The following is a 21,924-nucleotide window of genomic DNA, read 5'->3' on the forward strand; positions in this document are numbered from 1 at the left end:
CATGCGAGAGGTAACCATTGCTTTCCCCCATTGCTGCTCCTCGTCAGCACCCCCAGCTCCCAGATTTTGGGGCAGTTGAACAAACAGGAGTAATTCCTGGCTCTGGAGCACACGCTGAACGCGGCCCGCCCCCTCCCCCCACGCTCACTCGCTCTCTGTGATGTTTCAGGACAGTTGAGTGAATTAAAATAATTCATACATTTCCCAACGTAGCCACTTTGCCGAATTGGAAAATAAATGCTTTTGTGCTGCATTCATCACTCCTTCGTTCCTGGCTCTGCCGCCGCACTAAAAAAGCAGTTAAATGCACATCAAGAGTGGAGGAGCCATTTCCATGCCTGCTCGCCCCTTGTAGTTCTCATTAGCGCGGCAGCCGCCCCCCCGCTCGGTCCCAGGGGCTTTCGCAGTTTAAAGAGAGCCTCTTTATGATCATTACCGGAGTCCGACTGTGCGGGCGCCATTTGCAGCTGAGGAGGCTCCTCATTTGTAACTGTGAAAAACTATCAATTTCAGCGCGCCTGATGCAGCGGCTCCATCATTGGCCCCATCAGCTCCCTGCTGGAAGCGAATTAATCAGACTGTTACTGCTGATGGGGCAGCGCAGGCGATGGGAGCGGAAGGGTGCAGCTCTGAGCGTTAATGTGCCGCCGGCCCCCCTCCTCGCCTCGGACACGGGGTGCAGCAGGGCAGCCTACAATGCCAGAGGAAGTGGGGTGCAAGTGGGGGACTGCTTTGGACATGGGCACATCTGCTGGGATGCTCGGGTCTGGTCCCCCCACACTCCTTCCACTGCAGTCAGCTCCTCGCCCTGCCCGTGGGAGCCGTGCATTCAGCGTGCCCCTGTGCACACAGCAACGGGGTCTGCACACCCTCATGCCGGCGAGCAGATAGGCAGTGCTGCAGTCACACGTTGCCTTTGCACAGGTGAATTTTGTGGTACAGCCCTCTGGACAGCAGCTCTCTGCCTGGATGGCCTCCCGCCCCAGGAACCATCAGTGGCAGGTATGGTCCTCCTCCCGGCAGCCCTGCTGCAGAGCCCAGGAGCCTGGTGTGGCCATGCTGCGCATTTTGCTTGTCCTGGTTTTGGCCTGAGTGTCACAGGAGAGCAAGCTGGCATCTGCTCCTTGTCCTCAGGAGGAACCTGCTGCACTTGTGGCCAAAGCGCTTGTACCCAAAGCAGTGTACCTCTTTCCTGCAAAGTAACCTGGAGGCTGAAACAAAATGGGTGCTGAGATGCTGCTGCTTCTTTCCACGATGTGGAGGGGTGAGATACCAGCTCAGTGCTAATTGCGTATCTCGATCGCTGATGGCTGCTTGCCTGCTCTCAGGTCCCACTGCACTGTTTAGGGCACTGAGCCCTATGGGTTGATCCTGCCTTGCGCTGCCCTGTGTTAGTGGTCTGCAGACACATTATAGGGAAGGGAAGGGCCCACAGCATATGAGGGACAACCAGCCCTGCTGTCCAAGGAGCAGCCTCACAGTCTCGCCCAGCTCACAGCTCGCTGTGCCATCGCCATGTGCTGGCCAGGAGAGCAGCAATTTCATACCTCCTGGCATCTGTCTCCTGTCCACAGAACTGCTTGGGGCTGTCAAGCAGGAGCTGGGGCAGGCATAGTGCCTGAAGCAAAGCATTGTCCCCAGGGAGATACCACACAGCTCCCTGGGCTCCTTTTGCCATCAGCTGGAGCAGCCCTTGGGCAGCACACATGCCAGGCTGGCTCTCCAAGCTGGGTCCCTGCATAGCCAGCAGAAGTGGGCTCACAGCCTCACAAAGGAGAGAGTTTTTGGGGGGGACAGGCAGTGCTTTCCATGCAGTGAGGAATGCAAAGCTGAACAGCATGTCACCTCTCTGCTGTGGGGCTGAGCTGAGCCTAAGCAGGTGTGCCTCACCCCCCAACCTGAACCCCACTGTGCAGCCCAGGTCTGAGTGCTCTGTTGTGTTCCCAGCTCTGAACGGTGGGGCAGGGTGAGGAATACTTACCTGCTCAGAGGGTGTCCTCACAGCTCCTAGGGACAGCTGCCTCCTCTAGTTGTGCCCTGGAGAGCACATGGAAGAGGGATGGGCTGGGCTGTATAGGTCATGTAGACATGCTCCAGCACATTTTGTGTTTGTCCTTTATGAGAGGACTGCTGCAGCTCACCAGAGGAACCAGGCAGTGCCTGCAGAAGGATTCCCGTGGTGAGATGAGGAGCTGGAAGTCCTTGTGTGGATCAGAGGATCTCCCTGTCCTGCTGGGGAAAGAGGGAGAGCAAGCAGTACATGATCTTGTACAGGGAGCGTGTTTCACGTTCTGCCCCTGCCCCACTGCAGTCCCATCCCTATCCCACTGGCAGCCTTGGAGGACCCCAGCTCTGTGGCTTTAGCTGCTGGGCAGTAAGAAGAGCAGGGATGTGAGTAGTCTGTGGTCTGTGGAGCAGGAAGCATCATGCTCACCGCAGCCTGACAGTGCGTTGGTGGGAGCTGCAGAAACACACAAACCCCGAGCTGAGCCTGGAGGGGGGCAGGATGCCAGCAGTGCATGGTTTGGCCTGGGGGGCATCCTGGTGAGCAGGTGGGCAGTAGAGGTAGGCTGGATGGATGCAGCACGTGTAGCCTCAGAAGAGAAAGTTCAGGTCCCCTGCGACATCCGGTGCCTCACACCTGCTCTAAGCTTAGCCCTGTTGAACGGTATCAGTAATTTATATTTATAAAACTGGAGTCTGGTTTTATTAGATTTATCTCTCTTAATTGTCAAGGGTGAGCTATTTCCCTGTGGATAAATAGCAGCAGAAACGCCGTACCAGTGTGTGTGTCAAATGTAGTAGAAATCAAAGATGGAAGAGCTCTGGTACTGCATTCTCTCCTAGGCTTGTGAGGGGGACATGGGCTGCATGCCATACCTCTGCATGGGGCAGCTCCTGGCTGCTGCCTCTCCGTCCCACTGATGGATGTTTATCTTGCCACACAGAGACAGACCAAGCCCCAGAGAGCCAGGCTTGACTGAACTGGGCTGAACAGAGAGCAGAGGCTAGGCTGGAGCGGGAGAAGAAGGACTTGGCATCTCACAGGCAGTTCCCACTGCTGGAGGGTGCTGCCCTTGTTAGACACCGTGATTGCTTTCTTAATTTCAGGTGCCACGAAACATGGAAATTGGAGGTTAGGACTTGATGGGAGACACTGGGCTGTTGCAGAGAGGACAGCAAGCTGCCCAGGGCAGAAGCAGGCTGGGAGCGGAGCCGCCATACATGCCCTGTGGGTGGGTGGACACTGGAGAGGCAGGAGTGTATTTAGGAGAGGGTTAACAGTGCAGCGAGGGCTCCTGCGCCTCGTTGCCTTCCCCGGAGTCTGCATTTTTATGCTGATTGGAAGCCTGCGCTGTGTGTGCTGCTGAAATTGAATGTCAGGCTTTTGATTTTGTTGCTGGTCTCTAATGAAATTTGACATTTAATGGTGAGTGCAGCGGCAGCGTGTGTGTGTGTGATCGGAGCTTGATTAGCGCACTCTAATTGACAGTAATTAGGCAGCTCCCTGATTGTTTCTAATTCTGCTATTAATTGTAAGGAACAGTATGATTGAGGATAAATTCGGTGCGTTGCTGCTGGGGATGCAGCTTCTTCAGCTCCGTATCGGAAGCCTATTGAGACCATCATGCTTAGGTTCCTAAGTGTGGCAACCCCAGTCACCTCGTCTGGCAGAGCGATGCTGGGGGGGAATGATGCTTCTGCAGTGGCACTGCAGATCCTGGGACCTGGATCTGCGCCCGGGGGGACCAAGAGCACCTTCTTTGACTGTCCTTTCTCAAAATGCATGCATCACCCCGTGAGGACACTGCGACTGAGCAGTATGCACAGGGATGTGCGCTGACGGGTTGGCATGTCAGGCTGCCCCCAGTGATGCCACTGTGCTTGTCCTGGCTATGTAGATGCCAGCGCTCTCTGTGTGATCATCCCGGGTGAATGTGGGATAATCACAATCCCGTAGCTTGTCCACCCTGACCCTGTCCCAGGCGCCTGCCACCCCTGAGCTGGAGTAGGTGTAAGAGCTGCCCTATGTGATGGGGCTGAGCATGGTACTGTTCTGTTTCATGGGCTGTGCATTTTGAGCCAGGCAGAGGACGGGGACTGCCTCCAGGACACTTGGTTGTCTGTAGAGAGACCAGACTGTCACTGTCCTGCTGTACATTACTTTCTCTCTCTTTTTTCCCAGCTAACGGTACTGCCGATTCTCTCAGCTCCAGCCCAAATATTTCCAGTGCTGCCAGCCCGAAGCTGGAGCCACCTCCATCACCACATGCCAACAGGAAGAAGCATCGCAGGAAAAAGAGTACAGGGACGACTCGGCCTGATGGCCCCAGCACGGCAGCAGAAGGTAGGAAAGGTCTTCTGCCTGGGGCACTGGGCTCCCAGGAGTCCTGCCAGGGCTCATCAGGGACTGGGGGTTTGGAGCGCTCCTCATCCAAGCTGGCTTTGCTTAAGCAGAAAGAAGAAACCAGCCCCTTTTGATCACCTTCATTTCTCACCTGCAGCACAGGCAGCACTGCCATCATGCCCTTGACTGCACGTACTATTAGTGGTAATAATAATTACTAACTGTATTAGCAGATGTGAGAGCACACCATATAGTTAAGGTGTGCTTAACTATGCCTAAGGTGTGCAGACACTTTCTGTCACAAGCTTTTCCGTTGGCTTATAAATATTCCAAGCTTTTACCATTTCAAAGAACTATGCTGGCTATCTGCCTCAATCCGAGAGTCTTTTGGAAAAGTTTATCTACTTCAGGAAACGAGTTGAAGATGTATACATTGTTTTGCCTATGCTGGAAGTACTGATGGTTTTTCTGTTGAGAGATTTTGGTGTCTCAGGGGTTTCTGAAGGGGGACCCAAGTCTTGGTAGGGAGCCTGAAAGACACAGGGAAGTGCATTTTGCTGTGAAAAGCCATGCAGATTTATTCAGGTAGAGATGAGGCTGGCAACCACGTTCTCCAAAGCCTGCACCTGTGGTTAGCCTCTGTGGAAGAAGTGATCCTCAGCTTTATGATTTGCCTTTATCCTAGATCATCCTGTTCCACAGTACTCAATGAGCTTTTATAGTAAACCAAAATAAAGGTTTAATTCAGATGGCTAAAGGCAGGGGGAAGGGGGCTAAGTACAAGTATTCAAAACTGATGCTGCTGTAAACCAAACCAGAATATCTTAGCCTGCACATTCATTAGCCGGTACCTAACAAAGCATATTGTGGCTGTCCTGGCATCCTGCTCCAAATCTCAGGTCAGCCTGTAGACCAAGCAGCCCAGGTTGCCCATGGCAGAACAACTCTTCATATATTCTCTCTCTTAGAAACATTGCTGTGATGATCTGTGCAGGAGCTCAGCAGTTCTGTTTAGACTTTTCTGTTATCTACATCTGGAAACCACTGAGTTGGGGAAAGACTTCCCTTTTGGGGTGGTTTATTCAAGTATCTTGAGCATCATTGGAGTCTCATGGAAAACATGGAAGTATTATCTGTATTTGTTAAAAACCTGATGCATTCTTCACTATGGGTGTATGTTGACTCTTCAGATACACTAGTGCTCTTCCTCATGTCAGCTCTCAGTTTCCAGTTCTCAGTCCAGTGCTTTGACAAAAAGAGAGACAAGTATTCTTTATCTGTCTGAAAAGTGGGATACCAAAGAGTAGCAAGACTTTGCATCTACATGTGAGGCTGAGAAAGCACATGCTAAAGCACTGTGTCCCATCCTGTAAATAATACTCCAAGAGTGTGTGAATACTGGAAATAGTGGTAAAGGTGGTCCCAAAACTGACTTGGGTTTGGTGACTGTATTTATGGTGTGGATGTTAAGGTATTCAGTTTACCAGAATGAAGACTGAGAAGCGAAGAACCAGTGTTTTCAGTGTTTACAGAGAAAGAAGTCTGGTCCTGAAAGGCTGGTGAGCATAGCTGACAGGGGTGCGAGGAGGTGCAGAGGCTGGGATCTGTAGTTACACAAAACTGAATACAATTTCTTAGTGGAAAAGGCAATTAAACGTGGGAACACTTTTATGAAGTAGTAATGGGGCCTAACTACTGCACAGAGTCTTAAAATTAAATTAGTTACTTTTCCACAAGCCGTGTGCTATCCGGCCCCTGGCAGTGACAGAATTCACTGCTTTCTGTACCCATGTGGCAGGCCAGATGAGCGTCACGCTCCTCTTCGGGTGCCCAGTCCACTAATCCTTGGGTCACTGTTTTTCTGTCTTTTCACAGGGAGTTTTTTCAGGCACATGCTGACTCTTGCTGTCCTTCCCTGTTTAGCAGTATCCTTGGAAGGTAGAGTGACCAAGGCTGCACACAGCGACAGTGTGGTGCCGTGTGATGTGTGTAACAGCATCAGTGTATTTCCTGTTATTCCTTGCCCTGGTCCTTGACCATGGTGGTGTTGTGGGCAGAGGTCTTGTGCTCACTGCAGTGATATCCAGGCCCTATCTTGGGTTGATACAGTTAATTTAGAGCCCTGTCAGGTGCTGAAGTAATGTAATTTTTTTCCTACAATGTGCATTACTTTGCATTTATCAACATGGAACTTCATTTGCCAGTGAACTGTCAGTTACTAAAGTTCATTTGTCACTGCACAGACCTTGCACACAGTTGCTCCTCCTGCTGCCAGAAAGAAGCCTCTGGCAACAGAACTGGGAGCAAGAAGAATACCTCCCCAGCGATGGGACACGTGGCAGTGGACTGCTCAGCCTGCTGCAGTGCAGTGGTAGAAAGGGAGCAGCGAGGGATTAGAAGAACATAGCTGAGCAGAGGGAGCACCTATGCTCTGCAATCCAGCCTCTGTGTCTCCAGCTTGAATCCTGTCTTTCCAAGTCCCTGTGTCCACCTTCAGTTGGTGAATGAGTGCAATACCCACTGTCTCAGCACTGTTGTCATGCAGATGACAAGAGCGTGCTGCTCCCAGGCTCACATTGAGTCACAGTGGTCCCATGCATCGTGTTCCACATGGGGTATTGTACAGTGGGTTTTCTGGCTTTTTGGCTGGCTCTTCAAAAACTTACCTTGTATTTATTTTTCATGTTGTCTACTGTATTAGAAAACTGATTTGATGGCAAAATTCAGCTTCCAAAGGCACGGTCAGTTCTGTCGTCCTCCCAGCTCTCTCTGCTTCAGCACCTCCTGGAGAGGCCAGGCTCTGTGTGCTGCGGGGCTGCAGGCAGCATCCATGCCAGTGGCACTGAGCTCCAAAGTTGGTCCTGGTGTAGGCAGTGTGATGTTTCAATACAAACAGCTGTATACCCTGTTTGGGGAGAGGGGGACATCTCTGTCTGGAAAGGGTCCTTATACATCCCTGTGCTCAGTAGAAATTGCAGAGCTGAATCACGCACTCCTTTCTAGGCAGACGATCCCTTGCCAGCCATAGGTCTGATTGGCACTGGGTCTCCCTGCCTGTGGTACCCTCCTTGGACGACTCATTTCGTCTCTCCTGCTTCCAAGGGCTGATGCAGCTCAGGGCACAACAGCAGATCATCACCAGGACCAGGCAGCCCAGGGCAGATGCAGAGGAGTGTCTGGGACTGATGCTTGGGTTGTGTTTTATAACCACCGGGGAGAGCTCTGGACTGGAGTCACACCCAGGTCACTGTCCTGCCTGGCAGCCTGCCATAGGAGTGGAAACTGGCAGCAAGCAAATGGGAGATAACCAGTCTGTGTAAGGTCCAACCCTGTGCCTTAATGGTCAGCAATTGGAAGCTGGGGCTGAGCAGTACCCTGCATCATGGGCATAGCTGATGACTTATGTCATGGACTGGTGTCCATAAGTATTCTGACTCTTCCTTGATCCTTTTGAACAGTTTCATCAGGTCTTTTTCACAGCAGGGTAATCTGAGCTTTTTGCTTTTGCATAGTCAACATGGTGAACGTGTAAAAATCGGTGTGCAGAGAGCAGGGCTGCCGTGCTCTGTGGAAGAGCTGTTATCCCTTGTGGTGCTCATCCCACTGTCGAGGGTGCAGCATCTTGGGAAGAGCGTGGGGGAAACATGGGCTGTGTTGTCCATTAGTTCACGCCAGTGTGGCCATGATGGTGTGGGGAGCACCACTGCTGGGACCCCCAAAGTCTCCTACCAGGAGATCTCAGCAGCTGCCTCAGGCCAGGCATAGTGTCAGGCTCAGCCCTTGGTCACAGCATCTCTGCCAGTCAGGAGCAGAGTGTGGAGGAGCAGAGGGCAGCCCAAGGCTTGGGCTTCAGCCGGGCTGCCTTCAGATGGCCCCAGCCCATGCCTGTGTGTGCAGGGCACGAGCACCTCAGGTTAGCATCCTGGGAAAGTTGGTGAGGTCTGGGGATAAATTGCCATCAGTTTATCTCATTTAGGAGGTAATCAGAGCCAGGGACGTGCGGAGCAATTGAATCTTAGTTGTTCTGAAGTATCATAAATCAAACGAGCTGTTGCTTTTTTACATGGGCTCATGTTAAAGAGAGCGCAGTGTCAGGTTGCTAGGGAGCATCAGCAAACTATGGCAAGCGTGGTATTGGGTTGCCGGGGATGTCACCAAACCAGAGAGTGTGGCTCAGGCTGGCAGGGAGCACCCACAGGCTGGCAAACGTGGTGTCAGGCTGTCAGGGGATATCACAGCAGCTTCGGCAAGCGCTCCTCACCACGGCGGTGGGGCTGCAGCATCAGCCTGCAGGGACCATCGGGGAAGTGTGCTGGACCAAAGCGCTTCTGTGGCCAGCAGTGCTCTGTCCTGCCACAGACAAGCCCAGAGCCCCCATCACAGCCATGCCTATGTGCCTGGGACCCCTGTCTCCTGCTCCAGGCATCCCAGAGGTCTGTGGGGAGCCCTCTGTCGTGCCTGACACAGGAGCACCTTCGCGACGCTCCCTACGCCAGCATCCCCATGGCTGCCAGAGCTCCGGGGATAATGAACTTCTCATGTGCTTAAAGAGTGATGCAGGGTGCATGGCGAGAAGCTGACAGCCCCTTAATGTGCTTCTCAGTGGCGGCCAAACGACGCGGTTTTGTCTTTGTTTTTTAGTTTTAAAACCCACGGGAAATTGATGGCCAGTAAAGAGTTGTGTTGGGGCGATGTGCGTGATTAATACCAACTGTCAGGGGCTGTTGGAGGCCGAGCTCGGCGAGCTGGGAGTGTGAGGCTGAGCTGCGCTTACCAGATTGCTGGGGATTCCAGCTGCTATTGCTTTGCTCATCTCCCGCCTGCCCCACGTAGCCTGTGTCACCCGTGCCCTTCCTTCCACCAAGCCTCTTAATTCAGTGCTAACAAGCCAGTCCTGCTCGGTACAGACCCCACCAGCTCCTTGCTCCATCCTGGCGGGGTGAAAGCAGCCTCTGCATGGGTATTGCTGCACCACAGCGGATCCCCCATCTCCGTCAGCTCCACACCCCCCTTGTTCTGTGGTTCCTGGGAACCCTGTAGAGCTCTGTGTTGCCCCTCAGAGACCCTTGTGTACACCCCCATAACGCTGCTGGTGTGTCTTGGAGCAAGCACACTACGAAGCCTGTGCTGTCCATGACCTCCCTCCTGTGCAGGCAGTGCCACCCACATGCCCCCACCGCATACACGTACCCTGCACAGCCCTTCTGCCCCTCCAGCCCCACTGCATCACGGGCACACACTGCACCTATGTGGCATTTTCCCCCCAAACAAAGAGAAATGGCACTCTTGGTTCCTTGCGGTGACCCCCCTGCACCTCACAGTGTGCCTCAGGAGCACCTTCTCTTCCTGTAACACAGGCTCAACTGGCTTTACTGTCCTTCCCCACACGTGTGTGCCCACGTTTGGCACCCCACAGCATGTCCTGTGTGGTATGGTTGCTGCTCAGAGCCCCCCCCCTCCTTGTCCCCCATGTCCCTGCAGGCAGAGCAGGCAGCATGGGGTGGTGGGAATGTGCCAGCTCAGCTTGGGGCACTCTGGGGTCTGGGGGCACTGGGACAGAAAGCGCTGTGGGGTCTCCATAGCAATGTTCTTGCTGCAGCTCTCCTGGCGTCTTGTCACTGTGGAGGGGGCCCGTCCCCGTTGCACTAATACAGGTTAGGAATATTGGGTTTAATGATCTGCAAAATGAGGAGGCAGCGAGCTGACATTTACGAATGGTGCTGCATCCTTCTCTTCCCAGATGCCTGCTAATTTGTTGATATCCCGAACACCTCATAATGATGTGGTACAGTGGCAGCTTGCAAACAAGCATCCAGAGGCTGGGGGGCCCACTGGCTGCCCTGCTTGTGGACACTCTCCACAGGCTCAACAGCAAGAGTGGAGCTGTGGGCCAGGGGCTCCCTTCACCGAGGGTAGGACCAGCCCTTGGCTCCTTGCCATGCGCCTCATACACTGGAAGCATCCCCCCACCTCCTCCCTGTGTGACCAACCCCTCACCAGGGCATTCAGCAGCACCTCTGCTACGCCAGCTCGAACTGGGAGAAAGGATGGAAGCAGGAGACGGGAGAGACTGGGTGTGACTGGGAGCCAGGGGAGAGTGGAGGTGAAAGAGGAGACTTGTGCTGCAAGAGCCGGGCATGGCTCAGTACGAGCTCTGCTTCTCACTTTGCTGATGTTGAGTAGGATCCTGCTCCTAGACCTGCTGGGAGGCAGGGAAAGGTGTCCCACACTTTCCTGTGTGCAGGGCAGGATGTCTGTGAAGGAGGAGGTGGAAAGTGCCACTCCCTGGACTTGAGGTCCCTGCACTGGGGTGCTTGGGCTGGTCTCTTCTGCACTGATGCAGTGTGCAGTCTGAGCCCTTCAGGGAGCAGGACAGATCCCTGCACCCAGCTGTGTGCTGAAGCTACCATGCTCTTAGCCACCTCAGTGTACCACTTCTGCTCAAAGCTGCGCTTCCTCCCTCTGAGAGCAGAGGAGGGCACTCTGGGGACACCACTGCTTCACTGCTTCCCTTCCTCCCCTTCTGGCTTCTCCTCTCCAACACAGAATCACAGAATGGTTTGGGTTGGAAGGGACCTTAAAGCCCATCCAGTTCCAGCCCCCTGCCATGGGCAGGGACACCTTCCACTAGACCAGGTTGCTCCAAGCCCCGTCCAACCTGGCCTTGAGCACTGCCAGGGATGGGGCAGCCACAGCTCCTCTGGGCAACCTGTGCCAGGGCCTCACCACCCTCACAGGGAAGAATCCCCTGCTGCTTCCACAGGTGACAGGAATGGATCCATTGGTCTGCTGGGCATCTCAGCTCCATGGCACCTGTCGGCAGAGAGCTCTGTTCCACCCTGCTTCTTGGTGGGGCTCTTCCCTTCCCCTCATCTCTCACTCTGTGCTGGTTCCTGGCAGCGCATACAGGATGTCTCCTTGCCCCCATCTCTTGCCAGTCTTGTGGTGCTCATCTGTTGGCTCTGAGGAGATGGCTCCTCCCAAGGGCATTTTGCTGGCGGTGGGGGCTGCGGGCTGCCCCCCTCTGCAGCACTGCAGGCTAGTGAAGGCTGGTCACCTCACTGCGGTTGCTGCAGGAGTCCTGGAGCCCACTCAGCGTGGTGACTCCGTTGCTGGGGGGATGTGAGTGCAGCACAGCCCGGGCCCTTCCTGGCCGCAGTGCAGTGCCCTCGCTAATTTTGCTCTCATTTGGAGCGCTCCTTGCTGGGCAGCGTTGGAGCTGGGTCAGGGGGTTAACGCCCATTAGCAGAGCCGGCTCGCACCGAACTCTGCTCAGCAACTCTTCACGGAGCTCAGTCTTTAAAACATCATCAAAAAATCATCAAGAGAGAGAGAGACAAGTGCGTTCATTTCCACTGCCCACTAATTCTAATGGAGCTGCCGTAATGGACTCCCACCAGCACGCCTGCAGGCAGCTGCAGGGCCAGGGAGACTGGCTCTGCCTTCTGGCCCTGGGATAGCCCCTCTGCCCCGAGGCAGCTGGAAAGGGCTGCCCACTCCTGTAGGAGTGGCTTCCTCTGGGACCTTAGCCCTGTCAAGTATGAGGTGGTGAGCTCGGGGGCTTTCTGGCCACCAGGAAGGAGCCTGTGCCCTGTGTGGTGCAGGGAAGGGTGTTGTGCCAACTCTGCTTCCATACAGGTAGTCCGAATCCTTGTGCCTGTGTACCCTCTTTGTGCTGCCCTTTCATCTGGCCAGAAATGCCCCTGACACATCAGAAATCTGTGCTTCTCCCCTGAAAAATCTGAGAAAGCCCCATACATTCCCTAAAGCTACGACTTGAGTCTGATACAACTTGTATGGGCCCCCCAGGGAGCTAGGAGCTCATCCCGGACCATCTGAGAAGCTGGGTGTGCACACCATTTGAAGCTGCTGTGAGTCCTCAATTCCCTGCCCAGCTCTGCTAAACCCTGTGTGTGAATCTGATGGCATGATCCCACAGCTCCCACTCTCCTGCCATAGCTGTGCCGTGCTCAAGCCTCCAAAGAGGTCTAGCCCTGCCGTCCTGTGTTGCTGCAGGGAAAGAGGTAGTGATTTTGCTTGCAAAAGAAGCCTTAGTGTGGAAGAAAAGCTGTCGTCCTTTGTTAGCTCTTCCCAGGCTTTGCTGAGAGCAACAGGCCCTTTGTTCAGAGTAAAGCTGGAATCCAGGAGGCACAAAGGAGGAAAGGGGATGGAGGTCCTTTGGCTTGCAGAACTGGTGCTAGGGCTTTAGTTTAACTGGGATGGGTGCCAGGGCTGCGACCAGGCAGCCCCATGGCTCCAGGGGGACCTGTGAAGTGGGAAAGCCCATCTGTGTGGGGTTGGACCCCCAGAAATCTTGCTGCTTGCCCATGTTAGGTGTGGGCAGCCCAGCAGGGATGGGGCATGGGGAAGCTGCCAGCCCATCCTCTGTGAGCATCCTGAGCCGGGGGACACATGGTAAAGACCTGCCTGGGAGCCCTGGGGCAGGCAGGCATGGCAGGGCAGGCATTTGCTGCACATCTCTGCTGAGAAGTGCATTGGACAGGAAGGCTTGGGCTGGGATTCCTGCGTGTTTGGTGGGGAGGTACTGAGCGAGTGAGAGAAAGGAACAAGGGTGGTGGAGTTGTGTGAGCCCATGGCAGGAATCCTCAGCATATCCTAGGGACTGTGCTGATCTGCTTGCTGTTGTTTCAGTGGCAGCAGAAGCAGCTCATCAGCAGGGAGCACTTGAAGTGCTTCCATTCTTCCCAGGTCCAGCTGGCTCAATGGGGCTATGCAACAGACTGACAGCAGCCACAGGTCACACAGACCAGTAATGGGGGAGATTTAAGGAGAATAAGGACTGGTTTGATATATCTGGTATATTGGGGTGCCCCAGGAGTGATTTTGTTGGTGGCTGTTCCAACAGTGTGGCCTGATCCAAGATCTGGGAACTGCAAACGCTCCCTCAAGCACCTGGGCAGTCACAGTCCCCCGAGGAAGAAATGCCACTTTCTCCTTCCTGGCTATTAATGCGTTGCTCTGGGCAGCAGTCGATTCTGCAGCTGCCAGGGGCCTGCTCTCTTGTAGCCTCCTGCAGCGACAGAAGGAACTGGCAGAGCACTGGCACATCCAGCTGAGTGCTGTGGTAGCAGGATCCTGTATCTCCTGACTGCAGTTGCCATCAGTGGCTGGGTGCTCCCAGGGTCTGGCAGCATTCACAAAGAGGATGGTGCCAGATAGCCAAGGTGAATAAGGACTGTTCTCCCACTATTCAGAAGTTACCAGCTGTGTATTTTGCAAGACTCTTGGGTTTGAGCTGGGATTTGGTGTCCTTGGAGCCTCCACAGCTCAGGGTATGGGGCATATTGCCTGCAGGGAGCTCCCCAGAGTGGGGACTGTGGGGTCTCTTCCATGGTTGAGAGCCGGAGGAAAGAGCAAAGCGATGTCCCAGTTAGGCAAGTGCATCACAGAGAGGGGAAGAGTCCAGCGGCATGACTGAACCCAACTTCCAGTTTTGTTGTCCTCCTGATCATAGAATCATAGAATGGTGTGGGTTGGAAGGGACCTTCAGAGGTCACCTAGTCCAGCCTCCTCCAGTGAGCAGGGACATCTTCAGCAAGATGAGCTCATGCCCTAGGGTTTCTCATTTCCAGCAGGAGAAAGGCAGTTGCAGACATCTTTCCCCAGAGTAGAAGCACCAAGCTGATTCTAGGGTGAAATGAGTGAAACAGCCTCCCCTTCCTATCTGGAAAAGGCAAGCCAGCTAGCACTTCACCTGGGGAGCCCTTCATCCTGGAGTCATTCCATCCTCCTGAGGGTCCGCTGGTGTGGAGACCAAGCCTTACTTCCTGCACCAGTCCATTTCATCAGCGCTGATTATCTCCAAGCCCCCATGGCTGCTGCCGGGATCTGTGCAGGGCACACCATGGAGTGCTCTCAGCAGTGGCAAAGGGCAAGCATCTTTCCAACCAGCTGTCACTCCCACTTTTAACCCCTGTGAACTGCAAGATCCTGAGCCTGCTGTGTGAGTATCGTGGCACCCCCCACCATGGCACAGTAGCAGGAGCAGCATTTTCCCCTCAGGTTGTTCTGGGGTAAGCAGCTGTGTGTGACAGAGATAGGGTTGGGTGCTGTGCCCGGTAGTTATTAATGCAGGTGGTGGTGCCTGCAAAGGAAGTGGGAGCCTGGAAAGAGCACTTGCAAGGGAGGAAGGGCTGTGCTACCACCACCCCCACCCGAGCTGTCTTTCCTCAAGGAGACTTCCTGTGGCTGCACCCATTTTTGGGGAGTGTTTGTGGACAGCCTTGCTCTGCTGGTGCCAAGCAGCCCAGCAGCAGCTGAGGTTGGCCATGCCCTTGGTGGGACCCTGCTGGTAGCCTCTGCACCCGTTCCTCAGCTCTGCTGGGGTGCTGCGGGCTGCAGCAGGTTCCTCAGTCATTGCCCTCCTGCTGCTTCCCTCTGCAGTGAGAGGCTCCTCGGATGCAGCTTGTGGGGGGAGTCAGGCATAGGAAGGGACCCCTTCCACTCTCCTCCCCACGTCTGCCCAGCCAGGCACAGGACCCTGCCAGGCTCGAGGCCAGCACAGTTCTGCCTTGCTGCGGACCAGGCTGGGCCCCTCGGCCTCCTTGCTGTCTCTGGAGCAGTGCAGTTGACTCCCTGCTTTTAATAGAGAGCTGGGAAGGCACATTATGGAGATGAGGGTGTTATTTGCATAACGCTAATTAGGTAATTACAAATCATTTTGCTATGAGCTGAAGCGTGTGCTGTGACATAACGTTTATTAGTCATTCCATTCAGGCCCCGCTTAGTTAAGTCATTTACTGCACTAACTACTGAAGTTGGCAATAAAAGGTAAATGCTGGTGCTTGGGTGCAAAGCTGGGCACCCCATGTGGGTGTGAGGCTCATGGCATGGTCTGGCAGAGCAGAGCCAGTCCCAACAGCCCACATGAAGAGCAGTGAGAGCAGTAACCAGAGGGGAAGACCACATTTTAAGCCTTGGTTTTCAGCAGACTTGTGGTTGTTTTGGGGCTGTTTTCTTAGGTGCAAAGGACCTGAGGTGCTTTCACATGTTTTCACTGTCCCCTGTCTCTCTGTGCTGGCTCTGCTGTGCCCTGACATCCTCCCTGGAAACCTACCATCCAGCCTGTTTTGTAGGGTGCTGACACTTCCATTTGTACCCAGCCTCTGAGTGCCTGGCTGAGCATCTCCTGGGGCTCACCAGAAATGCCTTCTGAAGGCAGACAGTTGAGAATTTGCCCCCAGAAAACTGCTTTAACATTGAGGCTGTATCTTCTGGGGTTGCTTGCAGGGCACAGATGTCAGTGCTGTGCAGAGGAGCAGTGAGGCACCTGAGGAGCAGGTCGCCTGGCCCTGTGCATGTCCCTGCTGCCACCCACATGCCTCATGGAAACAGCTCTGCTTGGCCGGCTTCCAGGGACCCTTGTGGCCACCAGCGTCCCAGGTTTGGGAGCCAGAGGCTGCCTGCCCAGCAGGTCACTGAGAGCTGCCAGTGCTGAGAAGGCATCACTCTTGCCTCTCTTGTGGCTCCTGCTTGGGTCTCTGAGACTTAATGCTTCTCTATGGGAGGACGGCAGCTGTGCCCTGTTGTGTGGGTCCATGGAGTGCGCAGGCACTGAGGGCTTCCCAAGCAGCATCCCTGCCCTGCTGTGCTCCTCAGCTGGTGATGATCCCCCTTCCTGATGCACAGGCCAATGAAGAGGTGCCTTGGAGGCCACCACAAAGACCACTCTCTGGCAGGCACCAAGCACTCTGTGGGCCCCGGGGGTGATGCGGCTGCTTGGGGCTCTAGCTCTGCAGAGGAGCTCATTTCACTGCTCAAGACGTCAGCAGCTTTCTCCAAGAATGGGACATAGAGGGCATGGAGAGCAGGGCACAAGCAGCTTCCTGGTGCCACAGTCTCCTGGGTTTCTTGACTGAGATGGTGGGTGAATGAGGCTGTGGATGTCAATGTGCTTGAAGGAAGGGCAAGCCCACGCTGATGGAGCTGGCAGGCGGGGAGCTGTGTAAGCAGCAGGAGGGACGGGCTGGCACTGAGCTCTGGTTCCTCCCTGCACACACACTGGCTACGTGTTCTTCCCTGTCCAGAATCCTGGGAGCACCACTGCCAGTGCCCCTTCCCGTGTGTGGTCACAGTGGTGTCCCACAGGGATCAGTCTCTGTGCTCACACCCTGCAAGGCCAGCAGATCTCCACCTTCCCTGACCCTTGTCATGACACACCTTTCTTTTCCAGAACCAGATGAGCCATTTGAGTTCATTATAGTTTCCCTGACGGGCCAGACATGGCTCTTTGAGGCCTCAACGTCAGAGGAGCGAGAGCTTTGGGTCCAGGCCATTGAGAGCCAGATCCTGGCCAGCCTGCAGGGCTGTGAGAGCAGCAAAAACAAGGTAAGAGGCCCCAGCTGAGTTCTGGTTTGTTCCCTCCTCTCTGGCATCTGCTTTGCTGCATCCATCCCTGTCCCAAGCTTCCCTCTTGGTACAGGCTGGATCCCACCCAGATCCCTTTGCTCCCAGTCAGGTTGAATCCTGTCCCTGGGACTGTGTTGCTCCCCACTGGGTTTTCTGTCACCTCTCGGAGCTCTCTGTCCTTTATTCAGCCTGGCTCCAGCCCCACCGAGCTCTCTACCACCCACCAGGATGGGATCCTGTGCTCTCCGCCTCTTCCGTGTACAGCTCTATGCTTTCGTTCCCCTTCTGGCTCACCATTCCCTGTTCTCTGGCACATCCCTGACTATGAACTGGTGTTCCCTCCAGACCCTGTTCTCTGCGTTCCCATGCTTGAACCCCTCTTGCAGCAGAGCCTGTTGGGAGCAAGGTGCTGGCAGCTCCGCAGCAGGCTCTTGGGGTGCTGATGAGAGGACACGTGGTGGGGTGATTGGCCTTCAGTAAATGGGGTTTCCATGCATTTCATTTCAGGCTCGGCTGGGCAGCCAGAGCGATGCACAGGCCATGCAGGCCGTCCGCACCGCCCGTGGGAACAGCTTCTGTGTGGACTGTGATGCACCAAGTAAGAAATGCACCGGGAAGTGGGGCTGCTCACCCAGGGAGGAGGACTCCATCCCAGCCACATCCTCTCCTACCCCAAAGAAACCTGGTCCATTGGGGTGTCTCATTCTCTCCTGCAGTATACCGTTCATCAGGGATGGGATACTGCCCATCCTGTCACACTGGTCCGTGGTCCCCTACTGACCATACTGGGGTCCTTGTCTCTGTGCTGCTGAGGCACTGAGCTGGAAAGGGATCTGGAGGGCAGGTGCCTGCAAAGGTCTGCTGGGTCATAAAAGAGGGGCTGCTGAGTCAATGCTGGTATTAACTCTCCCCTACTGATCTTGCTGCTTTCAGACCCGGACTGGGCAAGTCTCAACCTGGGTTCCCTTATGTGCATTGAGTGCTCTGGGATCCATCGCAACCTGGGCACCCACCTGTCCCGTGTGCGCTCCTTGGACCTGGATGACTGGCCTAGCGAGCTTCTCATGGTCATGACAGCCATCGGCAACGCCCTGGCCAACGCTGTCTGGGAAGGAACGGTGGAAGGCTACCCCAAGCCCACCCCGGAGAGCAGTCGGTAAGGGAGATGGGGAACTGTGGAGCTGCTTCTCAGACACACCAGGAGGCTTGAGGGCACCACAGGAGTTTGGGGGCAGCCATTCAGTCAGACAGAGAGGTGGGCAGGAACCCCAGAGGTACTCCAGTGTTCAGGGTCCTGACTGCTCTCTGGGCACTGGAGGCCTCTCCCACTGTCCTGGCGGGCCAGCAGGACTTGATGGCCAGCTGTGGCCATGCGGTGACTGCTGGAGCCATGGCTGGCTGCGAAGCAGAAAGGGTTAATAGAGATGGCTTGGCAGCGTTGTATGGGTCTCAAGGGTGCGTCCCTTTCAGGCCCTTGTCTGTGCCTATCGGAGCGACTCTCCTGTCACTCATCCCAACAAGAGCCCATTCTGCGCCTTATCAACGGATAAGAGCGGGTCAGGGGGCGGCGGGAGTGAGCATGCTCAGCGCAGGGCATTGATGGCCGCCCGCCAGATGCAGATGGATAGAATGGCAGCAGATAGCAGCAGCACGGCACACATCGATCCCATCCGCCTGGCCCCGCAGCCCCAGGCGGGACGGACGCTGCCGCAGCCTTTGTTCGCACCAGGCGAGACGGCAGCAGTGATAACGCTGTGCCTCCCGTGGCACTGGGCTGCTGAGTGCGGCAGCTAACCTTTTCCTGCCGCTGGCCATAGCCCACACACGAGCAGGGGACAGGGATGGTCCCTGCGCTGCCACGCAGTGGGCACACAGGAGAGTGTGTAGGGGCACTAGCACAGAGATGTGGGTGTCCCTTTGCACAGCAACAAGTGTGAGGTCTGGGATAGAAGAGAGGAGTCAGGAGAGACCTTAAAGCAGCTTCAAGTGCTAAATGGGCCCACAGGAAAGCTGGAGAGGGGCTTTGAGAAGGGCCTGTAGGGATAGGACAAGAGGGAATGGCTTTAAACTGACAGAGGAGAGGTTTAGATTGGATCTGAGGCAGAAGTTCTTCCCTGTGAGGGTGGTGAGGCCCTGGCACAGGGTGCCCAGAGAAGCTGTGGCTGCCCCATCCCTGGCAGTGTTCAAGGCCAGGTTGGACACAGGGGCTTGGAGCAACCTGGTCTGGTGGAAGGTGTCCCTGCCTGTGGGAGGGGGTTGGAACTGGATGAGCTTTAAGATCCCTTCCAACCCAAAACGTTGTGGGATTCTGTGACACTGCTGTACGTGCATGGATGTAAGTACATAGCGTACATAAGGGAGCTATAAGGAGGTGCAACGAGACAAGCGTGTGCTGGGCCTGTGTCTGGAGCAGAACCACAGTGACAGCCATGTCATGGAGAACACAGCAGTGAGGTGTCAGCAGCAGGGGCACCCACAAGGCACACCTGTGTGTGACAAATGCTCACTGCTAACATGGCAGTGCTGGTATGCATGCCCCTTTGCACATGGGGCCCAGGCAGGTCGGCCCACCTGTGATAATGACAGTGTCCCATCTGGCAGGGAGGAGAAGGAGCGCTGGATCCGGGCCAAGTATGAGCAGAAGCTGTTCCTGGCTCCGCTGCCCCAGTCGGACATCCCGCTAGGGCAGCAGCTGCTGCGGGCTGTGGTAGAGGATGACCTGCGCCTCGTGGTGACGCTGCTTGCCCACGGCACCAAGGAGGAAGTGAACGAGACCTACGGGGATGGAGATGGGCGCACAGCGCTGCATCTCTCCTGCGCTATGGCCAACGTGGTCTTCACGCAGTTGCTCATCTGGGTAAGACCGGAACCCGCAGCCCCCACCACGGCACTTCTGGCCTTATCCCAGTGCTTCTCCCCTGCAGCACCCCCCTGCTCCAAGGTTTTGGGACTCCCCTCATCCATCCCTCTCCTGCAGGTTGCCCCGCATGCCCCTGGCACTGCCCTGCCCACTCTCCCATATCTCCCTCCCTGCCCGCCACAGAGCCCTTCTGCCTCTGCTCATGCTCTTGCTGTGTGCCCATGGGGCCACAGGGTGCCACTGACCGGCTGCTTTCTCTCCTGCACAGTACGGGGTGGACGTGAAGAGCCGGGATGCTCGGGGCCTGACCCCGCTGGCCTACGCCCGGCGAGCTGGCAGCCAGGAGTGCATCGACATCCTGCTGCAGCACGGATGCCCCAGCGACAGTGCCGTCACCACACTGACCCCCAGCCTGCCCCGCCGCAACACCAACGCCAACAACAATGCCTGCACCGTGGTGCCAGCTGAGCTCAGCTCCAGCCCCAGTGCTGTGTAGCTCCTGCTCACTGTACAGCCACCTTCCAGCCCTGCCAGGGGACCAGAGCCACTGGAGCGGGTCTGAGGGCAGCACATGCCCCTCACTGGGACCAGTGTTCTGGCAGGGAAGAGGCCGGGGAGCCAGCAGCCTGCTCCTCTGTGCCGGTTTCTGTGGGCTCTCCCGATGCACCTGCAGGGAGGACGGGATGGGGCTGTGCAGACCCAGCGCTGTCAGCTTGGGGGGGGTTCCCTCAAAGTCCCTGGGCTGGGGGCTCCCCGTTCTCATGACCGGTACAGGGGGAGGAGAGGCAGCTTCTCCGTGCCCCCCACCACACACACATGTAGATAATACAAGGGCTGGCGGCAGTTGAGGTGTGCAGCCCTCCCCTTCTCCTGGTACTGGGGAGAGTGATTGCTGCACCAGCTCTCCCGGACAGTTTGGGTTCTCCCCTCCTGCCCTCCCACCCTTGTAGGCCTCGCTGTGCCCCTTGGTGCCACGGGGAGTTGGGGGCAGCAGGAGGTGTCTGTTTGTCCACTACACCCCTGTAGTGCTTCTGGCCGGTGCAGAGAGGGATGCACTCGCTGTACCGCTCCCCACATGCTGATGCAAAGGGCTCATCTCCCATACAGCCCCTGGACAAAGGCCTGAGTCCTCCCTGGTGACTAGAGCGGGAGGAGGATGGCCACCCCGGGATCCCCAGCTGTGTCTGTCTGTCTGTAGAGTCACTGTCCTTCCAGGTTCAAGCCCCAAAGCCATACACAGTGTCTCCATCAGAGCATCCCCGCTGGCTCCCGCTGCTGCCCAGGCGGGGCTGGTCTCCGGCTGAGCAAGATGAGAGTGGAGACGAGCGTCTCCCTTTGGTTTTGGGCTAAGCCTGCGGCTGAGCGCTGGAACCCCAAGGCTTTGGACGCTGCTGTGGAACGTCTCTGTCACTTGTGTATAAAATGTACATTGGAAATATTTATATGGACACTCTGTATATACTGTTTCTTCGCCATGAGTTGCCCTGTGTGTGTTATCTGCAGCCAAGGAGATAAAGACCAATAAAGCAACCCACCTACTGCCAGGCCAGCTTTTCTGTGTGCTGCCTTTTGGGCCTCCAGTGCAGCCTCCTCTCTGCTTCTTGCCTGCTCCTTGGCGCCTGGTGGATTTGCATCCCAGGCTGACAAACATTCAGCCCTTTCTCCTTCCACCTGGGAGCTGGTAACAGCAGTCCCGTGCTGAGATGGGCCCCTTGGGGTACATGGCAGAGTGCTGGGGTGGGGAGCGCAGATGTGTCAACCCCAGGTGCTGTGGGCCAGTATAGGGACAGAGCCCCAGAGATGCACGGCTCTGGTGGGATGAGGTGTGTGCTGGGCAGGGGTTGGAAGTGCTGGGGCCAGCTGGTCCCTGTGCGCAGTACAGTGAGTTCGAAGGTGGGGGGGGTTGAAATAGAGATGGGCAGGGAGTGATGGGCTGTCCCAGCTAGCAAGGAGCCTGGGTAGAGTTTGCTTGGCAAAACCATTGCTGCAGAAGACTGGGGTCATCTAGCCCCAGGGGACAGACAGCCCCAGGCAGTGAAGAGAGCTGTGGGTCCCTGCTCCACCACCCGTGACCCCACATGCTGCTTCCAGCTTTTAGCTGAGCAAGGCCCAGTGTTGCCAGTTCACCCAAGGCCACACCACAAGTAACAGTTTGGGGTTCCAGCATCCCCCCTTAACCATGCCTAGGTCCAGGCTCTGCACTGGGACTGGGCACAGGGATTGGTCGCCAAGCCTGTGTGATAGTGCTGTAAGGAAGGGAGGCACCAAGAGACACAGCTCTGGCACCCCACCTTCAGCAGTCCCCTCCAAACCCTTGTTGCCTCTTCTCTGTGCATCTCTTATGGTG

The 21,924-nt window shown here is 55.8% G+C and overlaps 1 protein-coding gene across 2 annotated transcripts in view; it reads left to right on the forward strand.

Moving 5' to 3' along the window:
• AGAP3 (ArfGAP with GTPase domain, ankyrin repeat and PH domain 3) overlaps positions 1-20,144 on the forward strand; it is a 132,052-nt gene extending 111,908 nt beyond the window's left edge. For both annotated transcript variants that reach the window (XM_061346288.1, XM_061346287.1), the window contains exons 13-18: positions 4,187-4,348; positions 16,542-16,696; positions 17,225-17,315; positions 17,651-17,873; positions 19,319-19,574; positions 19,846-20,144. In XM_061346288.1, coding sequence (XP_061202272.1) covers positions 4,187-4,348; positions 16,542-16,696; positions 17,225-17,315; positions 17,651-17,873; positions 19,319-19,574; positions 19,846-20,073 — 1,115 coding nt within the window. In that variant the 3' untranslated portion in view covers positions 20,074-20,144. The remainder of the gene's footprint in view (positions 1-4,186; positions 4,349-16,541; positions 16,697-17,224; positions 17,316-17,650; positions 17,874-19,318; positions 19,575-19,845) is intronic.
• Positions 20,145-21,924: the final 1,780 nt, after the last annotated feature.

Source organism: Neopsephotus bourkii, unplaced genomic scaffold, assembly GCF_033783945.1.
Source record: "Neopsephotus bourkii isolate Nb327-2 ecotype Australia unplaced genomic scaffold, CSIRO-AGI_Nbou_v1 NB_272, whole genome shotgun sequence".
NCBI lineage: Eukaryota > Metazoa > Chordata > Aves > Psittaciformes > Psittacidae > Neopsephotus > Neopsephotus bourkii.